This window comes from Notothenia rossii (assembly GCF_949606895.1).
Source record: "Notothenia rossii genome assembly, chromosome: 5".
NCBI lineage: Eukaryota > Metazoa > Chordata > Actinopteri > Perciformes > Nototheniidae > Notothenia > Notothenia rossii.
Genome location: NC_136903.1, coordinates 49,735,883 through 49,748,505, shown reverse-complemented (window position 1 = coordinate 49,748,505; position 12,623 = coordinate 49,735,883). Strand labels below are relative to the sequence as shown.

At 42.4% G+C, this 12,623-nt stretch overlaps 1 protein-coding gene across 1 annotated transcript in view; it reads left to right on the top strand.

Moving 5' to 3' along the window:
* plekha6 (pleckstrin homology domain containing, family A member 6) overlaps nt 1–12,623 on the top strand; it is an 87,102-nt gene that overhangs the window by 24,556 nt on the left and 49,923 nt on the right. Inside the window, exon 5 of the mRNA XM_079680506.1 lies at nt 3,646–3,718. Coding sequence (XP_079536632.1) covers nt 3,646–3,718 — 73 coding nt within the window. The remainder of the gene's footprint in view (nt 1–3,645; nt 3,719–12,623) is intronic.

Sequence of the window (12,623 nt, the reverse complement as noted above, 5' to 3'; positions counted from 1 at the left end):
GTAAGAAAAAGGTTGATAAACGCTGTGAGAATGGATCTGCGGAGAGCATTTCGCCGCGATCCCAACTCGTCTATTACCAACGTTCAGGGAGCTTTATGCAAGTCAATGGGACGCCCTGCCCGTTGAAAACTGACTCTCAAGGGGTACCCTGTACATAATAGAGTGACGGGGAGGGGCCCTGACCGACCATCAACATGTGACGGGTTGGGAGTGAGAACGTGTTGTTTAAACAGGTCAGATGTATGCTAATCCTTTAAAAGGGTTAACCCACACAAGGCTCCTGGACCTGATGGAATCCCTGGCCGTGTTCTCAGGTTGTGTGCTGTTCAGTTTACAGTGTATCCTGACCTTCTACAGGTGCTCCATAGAGAGCATCCTGACCTTCTACAGGTGCACCATAGAGAGGATCCTGACCTTCTACAGGTGCTCCATAGAGAGCATCCTGACCTTCTACAGGTGCACCATAGAGAGCATCCTGACCTTCTACAGGTGCACCATAGAGAGGATCCTGACCTACAGGTGCACCATAGAGAGGATCCTAACCTCTACAGGTGCACCATAGAGAGCATCCTGACCTTCTACAGGTGCACCATAGAGAGCATCCTGACCTCTACAGGTGCACCATAGAGAGGATCCTGACCTCTACAGGTGCACCATAGAGAGGATCCTGACCTTCTACAGGTGCACCATAGAGAGGATCCTGACCTTCTACATGTGCAACATAGAGAGCATCCTGACCTTCTACAGGTGCACCATAGAGAGGATCCTGACCTTCTACAGGTGCACCATAGAGAGGATCCTGACCTTCTATAGGTGCACCATAGAGAGGATCCTGACCTTCTGCATCTGCACCATAGAAAGCATCCTGACCTTCTACAGGTGCACCATAGAGAGCATCCTGACCTTTTGCATCTGCACCATAGAAAGCATCCTGACCTTCTACAGGTGCACCATGGAGAGCATCCTGACCTTTTGCATCTGCACCATAGAAAGCATCCTGACCTTCTACAGGTGCACCATAGAGAGCATCCTGACCTTCTGCAGGTGCACCATAGAGAGCATCCTGACCTCTACAGGTGCACCATAGAGAGGATCCTGACCTCTACAGGTGCACCATAGAGAGGATCCTGACCTTCTACAGGTGCACCATAGAGAGGATCCTGACCTTCTACATGTGCACCATAGAGAGCATCCTGACCTTCTACAGGTGCACCATAGAGAGGATCCTGACCTTCTACAGGTGCACCATGGAGAGCATCCTGACCTTTTGCATCTGCACCATAGAAAGCATCCTGACCTTCTACAGGTGCACCATAGAGAGCATCCTGACCTTCTGCAGGTGCACCATAGAGAGCATCCTGACCTTCTACAGGTGCACCATAGAGAGCATCCTGACCTTCTGCGGGTGCACCATAGAGAGCATCCTGACCTTCTACAGGTGCACCATAGAGAGCATCCTGACCTTCTACAGGTGCACCATAGAGAGCATCCTGACCTTCTGCAGGTGCACCATAGAGAGGATCCTGACCTTCTGCAGGTGCACCATAGAGAGCATCCTGACCTTCTACAGGTGCACCATAGAGAGGATCATGACCTTCTACAGGTGCACCATAGAGAGGATCATGATCTACTGGTGCACCATAGAGAGGATCCTGACCTTCTACAGGTGCACCATAGAGAGGATCCTGACCTTCTACAGGTGCACCATACAGAGGATCATGATCTACTGGTGCACCATAGAGAGGATCCTGACCTTCTACAGGTGCACCATAGAGAGGATCATGATCTACTGGTGCACCATAGAGAGGATCCTGACCTTCTACAGGTGCACCATAGAGAGCATCCTAACCTTCTACAGGTGCACCATACAGAGGATCATGATCTACTGGTGCACCATAGAGAGGATCCTGACCTTCTACAGGTGCACCATAGAGAGGATCATGACCTTCTACAGGTGCACCATAGAGAGGATCATGATCTACTGGTGCACCATAGAAAAGATCCTGACCTTCTACAGGTGCACCATAGAGAGCATCCTGACCTTCTGCAGGTGCACCATAGAGAGCATCCTGACCTTCTACAGGTGCACCATAGAGAGCATCCTGACCTTCTGCAGGTGCAACATAGAGAGCATCCTGACCTTCTGCAGGTGCACCATAGAGAGGATCCTGACCTTCTACAGGTGCACCATAGAGAGCATCCTGACCTTCTGCAGGTGCACCATAGAGAGCATCCTGACCTTCTACAGGTGCACCATAGAGAGGATCATGATCTACTGGTGCACCATAGAGAGGATCCTGACCTTCTACAGGTGCACCATAGAGAGCATCCTGACCTTCTGCAGGTGCACCATAGAGAGCATCCTGACCTTCTACAGGTGCACCATAGAGAGGATCATGATCTACTGGTGCACCATAGAGAGGATCCTGACCTTCTACAGGTGCACCATAGAGAGGATCATGATCTACTGGTGCACCATAGAGAGGATCCTGACCTTCAGGTGCACCATAGAGAGCATCCTGACCTTCTACAGGTGCACCATAGAGAGCATCCTGACCTTCTACAGGTGCACCATAGAGAGGATCTTGACCTTCAGGTGCACCATAGAGAGCATCCTGACCTTCTACAGGTGCACCATAGAGAGGATCTTGACCTTCAGGTACACCATAGAGAGGATCCTGACCTTCTACAGGTGCACCATAGAGAGCATCCTGACCTTCTACAGGTGCACCATACATATGATCATGATCTACTGGTGCACCATAGAGAGGATCCTGACCTTCTACAGGTGCACCATAGAGAGGATCATGACCTTCTACAGGTGCACCATAGAGAGGATCATGATCTACTGGTGCACCATAGAAAAGATCCTGACCTTCTACAGGTGCACCATAGAGAGCATCCTGACCTTCTGCAGGTGCACCATAGAGAGGATCATGATCTACTGGTGCACCATAGAGAGCATCCTGACCTTCTGCAGGTGCACCATAGAGAGGATCCTGATCTACCGGTGCACCATAGAGAGGATCCTGACTGGCTGCATCACGGCCTGGTATGGCAGCTGCACCGCCCTCAATCGTAAGGCTTTACAGAGGGTGGTGAAAACTGCACAGAACATCACCAGGACGGAGCTGCCCTCCATGGAGGACCTTTACTTCCAGCGGCTCAGGAAGAAAGCCCACAGGAATATAAAAGACCCCCATCACCCCGGCAACAAACTGTTCTGTCTGCCGCCAACAGTTTCATCCCACAGGCCATAAGAGTATTAAACACCTAAACTCTGTAAAGAACATCCATAAACATGCATCTGTTTGCATCTTTCAATGTATATATATATATATATATATATATATATATATATATATATATATATATCATATTCCATTTACTTGTATATAGACCCTTCTTGCACTACTTCTATTATATTTGTATTTATTTGCACATCTCAAAACATTCTCTTGCACTATTTTATTTCTATTGTTATTTCTTTTACAATTTGTATTGGTTTAATTTGTCCTATACATATTCATGTTGCACTGTTTGGAGGAGCCTGTGACTTGAGTTGTCATTGCCATATTTACTGTAGCTACTGTGCACAGGACAATAAAGCGTTGAATCTTGAAATCTTGAATCTTGTTCCTGCAGGCCAGCAGTGGGGTGAAGCAGTGGAACAAGAGGTGGTTCGTCCTCACCGACAGATGTCTCTTTTACTACAAAGGTGTGTGCTTCATTCTGTTTTGAATCTTGAATATCTACTTCTATGACTTTTTAGTTTATATGATTTTTGTTGAGAAGCTGTCTTGTTGTGTTTAATGTGTTACTAGCTTGATGATAATTACAACTTCAATCAGCACTTTAGATGTCTGCAAGTCTTGAAAATCATCTGATGTATTTGATTTTATAACATGTACACATATCTTATATAAATCACCAGAGCTTGTTTGGAGTGCAGTGTTTCTGTTTGGTACAGTAGTGTGTGAAGATAAGATAAGAGATAGAGCTTTATTGTCTCCCTTAGGATAAATTTGTCTTGGGCATCGAGATAATAAACAAAAACATTCAGGTCAATCAGTCATAGATACAGAACAGAGATCACATATCACATGGCTAAAAAACAAGTGTCTCAGGGACACAACGACATGCAGACTGCAGTGGGGTTTGAACCTGTGCTCCCCTGATCCGAGCACCAACGCACTAGCCCACTCTGCCACACACCTCCCTTCCCTTGGAAAATGGAAAGGTCGGCAATTCATTATCATAAACTCCGCCAGCGGTGAACAGTGTTTGCAGACAACCACAGCGTCCCTACACCAAGCATCACTGATGTAAACAATCACACCGCCGCTGCGAGTCTTCCCACCGTTAACCATAGCTCTGTCCGAGCGGTAGCTTGATAGCCTGTCGAGCTGAATGGCAGAGTCCGGGATGTTGTCAGTTAGCCATGTTTCTGAAAATACATAAACATAGCATTCCCTCACCTCACACTGGGTCGACCGGAGAAGTCTTGTATTGTCCATTCTATTGTCAAGTGAGCGTACATTAGCCATCAGCATGCTCGGGATAGACGGCCTGTGTGGGCTAGCCGCTAGCCTAGCTCAGATGCCCCCGCGCTTAACCCTCTTCTGCTTCCTCTCACACCGCCTGCGGCCTCTCCTTTCCGGTTGGGGGTAGCACTTGAGGGCGAGGTTGGGCTGAATATTCCAAGGCTCAGTGGCGACTGGTCATTAGGGGCAGGTGCACAGCCCCTAGTGTCAGCAGAAAGTATTAAAAATAAGGATAAACGAATAAACCCAAACCTTGTTGTTTTAGGCTTACTTACTTAGCATTTTATTATCATTACACTGGAGAAACCGACTTATTGTGGCAGCAAAACGTGAACATGTAACTTAATGCCTGCATTTAAGGACGAAAAATAACTCAGTCAATGCTTTAGGAACAAGGAAATGATTTGTTTAAATATTAGATATGACGTTATGTGTGCTTCTGTGACAATTAAGCGTATTCATTGCATTACATTTGTTAAAGATGTTTGTCTTTTCCCTTACATGTGTGTTACAAATGAATGTGAATATGGCCTAGGACAATTATTTAAATTGACTGTCTCATGAAAAACTATTCCAAAATAACAGTAAAATAAAAAGGACCCCAACTAGACAATGATACACAACAGCGTTTCCCCCAGGGGGGCGTCTTGCGGTCATTTGAGGGGTGTCCAAAAATATTAATAATTCGAGTGAAGATCGAGAGTTTTTATCGCTTGAAATAACGAAAATGAAAAGGACAAGGATATTCCTCTGTTGGAGGGGCAAAGGAGTAAGGTGGGATTCTTTTCGGAGTATTGAAGATCGTTTCCCCGATATCGGCGGTGAGCGGTGCTAGTGGAGCACACGCGTGAGCTGCGAGCACCAGAACCTTGCAGCGGCGAAACTGACGCTCCGTGGTAAACTGTGGTAACATGAAGAGCCGCTTGGGAGTCGAAACAGCCGGCGCTTTAAAGGTCCCATGTCATGCTTTTCCCGTCCCCTTGTGTGTTATGAAGGTTTTTATGCATGTAAACGGTCTGCAGAGTCAAAAACTCTCAAAGTACACCCTGTAGGGAGTAAAACTCAAACAAAACGCCTCCCCAAAACGCCTCGTTGGAGATTTCTCATGTTCTTCCTGGGCATTGCACCACCTAGTGTCAGCTGAAAGTATTAAAAATAATGATTACATAAAAATGCAAAAAATATATATATATAAAATATATTTTAAGATCATGTTTAATCATCTGATTCGTCTGTACATTACTGTTTTAGCCTGTGTTCTTCTAATTAGTATCTACAGTGTGTGCCTATTGAGCTGTTTAGAGCCATGTGGGACAAAACCCGATCATGCCCTCCCTCTCACTGTCTAAGTGAACGGTGACTGTAAAAACTACACTGCGCATGTTCAGAGTATTGTCCTATTTAATGTGTGTGGCAAAAAAATAATGACCATAGGTCATTATTTAGTGCTGCCACCCCACCATACGTCATCTCACATAATTCAGAGCTGATTGGCTGTAAGTACGTGTGCCGCAAAAAGTGTGGTGTGTGAAGAGGACGAGAGAGACGCGTCCCAAAACCAGGAAGTAAGCTGCGCATGGGTTCCCTCCACAAATAGCAATGAGATTTCTCCATAGGATTTTAGAAAATAGCTCAAAATAAGATCTGTGGGAAACGTACCTGTTAGATAAAGGCACGTTTTGTTCAGCCTGATAATATCCACATGTCTACCCTATTTTTATAATTTTGGAATCATAAATCTATTGATTTTTGAAACTAAAAGAAGATAAGGAGGACTTTTACAAACAAGTAATAGAGATTTTTGTCCAGGAGGATAGCTAAATGGACTTCATCTTCAAGTATAGGTAAGACCGCAATTTTATTGAAAATGGGATCTTACTAAGAGAGAACAATTCAATATTTAAATGGTAAAATTAGATTTTTTGGGTATCCTTTTGTTGAACTGTCTGTTTAAAATTAATCGAAGTATCAGACAAAAAAAGCTTTTGAAAATAATATTATATTTTGATTTAGGTCAAAATATTATATTTGTAAACCTGAAGAGTCAGTGCCAGTGCCTCACCAGCCATGAACCTCACTGCAGAAGCTTATAGACATCTAAGTTTTCTGTGCCCCACGACTTTTGTACATATAGAAACGCCACTGTATATATATATATATATATATATATATATATATATATATATATCTGGCCCTCTGCCAGCCAAGCATATATACTGTTGGAATCTCAGGTTCAGTTCAAAACAGTGCTAACTGGGCTAACGAAGTTGCTAGCGTTTACCTATATCAACTACAATGTCAGCAGATGGCCTTACATGTTTCTCATAGCAGGAGAATGTCTGCATTCACACACAAAATACTCATAGACAGTATACTCCGGGTGATTTACCCTACGGTCAGTACATTATAGTTGGCGTTTCTAACAGAGCTACCGTTCATAGCGTGTATGCTACCGAGAAAAAAAATATTAGAGTAGGCCTACATACTTTTATAGGGGGAAAGTAGAAGGTCAATGATAGAAATATAGAGTATAAAAAATGAAGAAGATACTATAAGTGATCTCTACAATAAAACAGTTTAGTGCAGGATATACAAAGATATTAATATGAGGAGATGCAAAACAGAAAAACGAATTAACCTTTATTTAATCATTAAACAATACTTTAGATTAAGGTCTTCTTTTAAATAAGAAAAAAACGTTGGGGGTATCTATCTACAGATAAATATTAAGCCTGACAAAGTACTTAACGTCTGATATATTGCTTTCCTGCAATGTTAACTATGTTGAAGCACTTATTTTAACTGATATTATACATATGAATTATACTCTTATAGATACTATAAGAAATGTGCAGAATATGACAGTTTAATGGTGGAGGTATACTAGACCCTCCAGAAAAACGCGATTCTGCGATCGCAGAATTTACCGCATAATCAGCAAAATGGCGCAGATTTTTAAAACGCCGCATATTTATCAAAAGGCCGCATAATCCCCGCATTTTTCCACACAAAGTTGAGAAAAAAAAAAGTTAACTCGTCTTGACGTGACGTCATCAGCTCGCGCATCACAGAATGTAAACAACACTGTATAGAGTGAACGTGTGGAGCTAACACGATAGAGAAAACACCAAGATGAAAAAATCTAATCCATCTCATTTACCGACGAACATTTCAACTAAAGACTGGGCAAAAAGTGGGGGGAAACTATTCTGCACCCCGTGCAATTGTGTGTTGGAGGAGCATAAGAGAAAATCGACGGTGGCGACCCACTTTGATTCATTCAAACATTCGAAAATGCTTTCTGCTGCTGCGGACAAGAAAGCCATTCAACTCACGTTCACGGAGGCATCAACTTCCAAAACCCTTTCGAGGGCTACAAGAAACGAAGTGAGTAGCCTACAAGATTGAAGCTGGTCAGATAACGAACGAGTAAATGAAAACAGAATGAGGCGGAGAAGTGTGTGTGTGTGTTTGTGTGTGTGTGTGTGTGTGTGTGGGGGGGGGGGGGGTGAGATTAAAATAGCCCAATTGCTTTTACAATAAATAAACATTGAATGTGTTTAATTGACCTTTCGCAAAGCCACGCTCCCCCTTGGTTACTGTTGCTAGTCCGACAAGCTGAGAGCCAGATGCGTTAAACAAAGCCATAATGGAGGGTCTCCGTAACGTCGGAGTCGCCTTAACAGACTCATTTTGGAGCAATAACGCAGCAATATCCTCCAGGTCCCGACAAAAGGGGCTACAATACGCTATGGAGGGTTATATCCACAGTATAAACATTAGAAAAGAGGGAGGCACAACATCAACAGAGGCACTTGCATACAGGTCGCAGTGCAAGAGTGAAAAACCACATGAGCTGTATGTCAAATTCGACGGAATTATTATTATTATTTTGGAATAAAACAATACAATCACAAGAGGCATTAAATGTTGTAGTTTGTCTAAAGTTAACTACCGTTTCCTTGGTGGCTTTCTGCATCCACCTTGTTGTTCCTTTGTGGGGGTCGGGGTGCCCACTTGTGCAGCAGGATTAGGGAAGTCGGCAGTAGGCTTTCCATGAACAAAATGCTACAAAGATTAAAGCAACATATAAATGAATGATTGCCTGTTGGCTTTCTTGTTTGTACTTTGACCACAGGTAGACTAATAACGGAGCTCAGCTGTTCAGACATTATTATGCATCAAGTGATATACATGGTCAAAACGACCGAGAAGCACACAGCTTACAGCTGTAGTCGTGTGACTTTAGCTATCGTTAGTTAGTGAAATTAGTTAATTAAATGAGTTAGTTAATTTGTGAATGTAATCTTTGCTAGCTAGCTAGCTACGTTAGCACGTATTTACCTTGGAGCAAACGTATTTGTGTTTGTTGATATTCGCCATATTCAGCTTTGCATGGGGCCTGCCGCATTTCTTTATCCACTGGCGGCATCTCTCCTCTCGGGTTTTGGGTTTAGGAAACGGGTAAAATATCACCCCCCCCTCTAAGCTTATGGGATATCTGCTCTCCGATTTCCAAAGACCATAAACACAACGCTTCACCATTTTCGCAATGAATTTGAACGCTAAGCTTGTCGGACTTCCACAGGGAGCCGCGCACGTGATCGAATATGATTGGACAACGGGCATTTAGGGGCGTGGCTTTGCGAAAGGTCAATTGAATAGTAAAGGGGTTTAACGTTAGTGGCAGGTGTGTGTGAGAGAGAATAAATAAGACAGCCCAATATTTAAAAAAATGTTTATTCTTTCCCCCCGCATATTTAGCATATTTCGCAACTTTCCGCATATTTTGCAACTTCCTGCAATTTCACCGCATAAAATCACCCGCATGTTTAATCGCATAATCAAGGAATTTAGCCCGCATAATCAAGGATTTTTGCCCGCGTTTTTCTGGAGGTTCTAGTATACACACATATTGATAGATGTCTTGTAATGCACAGTTGAGGAACCTCAGCTGCGACCCAAGTTTTTCATTCATTGCATAACTACACCATAGTTGTGTATATGATATGTCAATAAATCTTAGAAAATCTTGAAATCTTGAAAGGGATGTGCAAAATAGTCTTTAATGAACTATTAGTATAGAATAACGAATAATAAATATACTTTATTACTCGTTTCCATTCATGTCAATTGCAGATAAATGTTTAGTCTTCTCAAGCACCAACTATCAATTATCTCTCCTGATTGTTGGCACTTGACAATCACCTTCCCTGAATTATACTCAGGTGTAACTAAAGTCTGATTTAAGGGTTGTTTATATTTCACATCATTAATCAGAATCTGCAAGTAACTCAAATAAATGTAGTGGAATGAAAATACCAGGTTAACCTCTGAATTGTAGTGAAGTAGAATACAAAGTAACAATGAGCTGTCATGTGGGTATATATTAATGCTGCCCATTATGGACACAAGCGATTTTCACCCATTTATTAATCATATGTTTAACATTTGATAACACCAATGTGTTTAATACTGGCAACTTCTAATTGTGGGAAAAACGAAAACGTTCAGTAGAGACGTCCCATAGAACATTTTGCGAAACACAATAGCCAGCATGTGTAGTTCTGGGGGGGGCGTTCGATTCCAGTTTTGGATAGTCTGGCGTGGTTTTGTTCCATTTCAAACAGCTGTTTGACGCTCGGCGTAACTTTGGCGCACTGCCACTCCAACATCCAATCCCAGAGCTTGAAGATTAATCACGGGGACAGTAGTCCTAAACCAGGGGTGGGGAACCTTTTTCCTCTCAAGGGCCATTTCAATTTTTTCAACATCCTCCGAGGGCCGTACAACTTATTGACCTTTGCTTAAAAATACTAAAATCACAGACCATTCATTTGGCCTTTCTTTCATGCTGTGCAAAGAAAAAGCAACTTCTTAATCCAGATATATGACCATGACTCACGCATACACGGTGTGGCATGACCACCAAAACAGAAAGATATGGACACAAGATGTGTGCAAATGTATTTAGTTTCCTATTCATGTGAACATGATTTAAGTGGGGGGGGGGGGACCAAACCTCCTCTAGTGGGGTCCAGGGGCATGCTTCCCCGGGAAGATTTTTTTTTAAATGTTGAAGTTAAAAGTATCAATCTGGTGCACTTTGAGAGCAACATTAGGAGATCTATGGATACACCTCTCAACACCCAAAAAGAACTGGAAGCAAATTTTCTTTTTCTTTATGGATATTTTACAAATCACTCCCCTTTCAAACTGTATTCTTGTTTATTAATAACAACTTTTTTTTACTGTCATATAGTATTTTATACCTTATTCTCTTGTTTTTTTATAACTATAATGATCATATAAAGATGTGCCTTTACCTCACTGGTTGTACAAAAAGCTTCTTATATTCGTTAGCATAGCTAGCTAACCAGATGGTAATAACAACAAAGATATTGACTGTATGATCAGTATGACATGAACAGATCGCCACTGGGCTTTCAACTAAAGACACAGCTACGCAAAAACGGCGGCATGTGTACGGCTCCTTATCTGAAGTGCCGGAGCCGCGTTCTGGTGCTCTCCGTCAGAACTGCACCCCTGTCAGACGAGACATATACCACGTGATGACACGTTAGGCTCGTGTTGTGACCCTGACCTTGGCCAGGAAAAACAGGCACTCGCTTGTTTAATCATTTTGCGGTCTAGAATTCTTTAATCTTTTTTTTGTGTGTGTTCATAAATTACCTCGAGGGCCGTACCAAATGGTCTCGCGGGCCGTATACGGCCCGGGGGCCGGAGGTTCCCCACCCCTGTCCTAAACGATAGCTGGGGATTATGGGTGTCTTCAGCCATTCTAAACTCAGAAATGTTTTTCGGATTTTATATGGCATTAACACCATATCCCTACAGTACATGCATTGCGGCTAAAACATCCAAACAGTGAGCTTAAACCATAGCTGAGGATCTTGGGTAATCAGTTCAGTGGCTGGGTATCTACGTCTGTTTCCGGTTATTTTTATTTTGAAATTCAGTTCCTGACGGACGCCAAAAAAGCCTGAGATTATGGAATCAAACCAATAAATAAAAACAAGGATAATTGTGTTTTATTGGTGAGTAAATAACAGTGTGTTATTTAGAAAAGAATAACAAATTAGAAGGAAAAAAATATTTAAAAAAAATACAGAATTCAGTATCCTGAGGCTCTGAGCCCCATTTGTTTTTCCTCACAGACGACACAAAAAGTCAGACATTATACGATTTAAAATAAAAACAATAATCGTGGCTTGATATTGAGTAAAACATGTTTTTATGAACCCCACAGCTTCCGGTCTTCCAAGACCCGAACGGACAAAAAGACGTGCTGCAGGCACGAAACATACTACCAATAGAAATACATTGCTTTTAAAATCGTTCTGTGTGACACGAAAAAAAGGGGAAAATCGTGTTGGTGAACATGAATCAATATATTAAATGTGTTGTGACTATAACACGAAATGCCGTGAGACTGGGTTGCCTGCACAGCGGTGCGGACAGTCATCGGCAGTCACTTCAGACAGACAGGTAGCAGCACCTCCCACTTTACTGTTCCATGTTATGCCGGCTTTTCTTGGCTTATTTTGAAGTTGCGTGGTAATGAAAAAATGACTAAACTGCCAGTGCCTCGAGTTTACAGCTAATTAGCTAAAAGGCAATACCAAATATAGTTAACTATGGTATGGCTGCTAGCTAATGGATAAGTTAGCTCAAGGTTTAGCTAAGACAATTTATCATGGGCATACAGGCTTGTACTGTTCTCGTTTTCAACGTGTGGATATTGAAACTTAACAGCCAGCTAAACTCTCCTCAGCATCATTCCTCCAAGTAACAGTCAGGTGTTGTATTTCGCAGGGATTTTAATGATCAACAAAATACATTTCTCCATAAGTACACATAAAACAATGATATGTTCTTAACATTTACAGAATAAATGTACTTTTACAAGAACAGGTTATTGCAGGTAATTATGCAATGCAACATTACACTGCATTACGTAACACACTATAACACAGCAACAAGTTCTTACAAACATTATAATTATCCTTACTACAAAATTATATTACCACAAATAATATCAAACACTTGTAGTTAAGA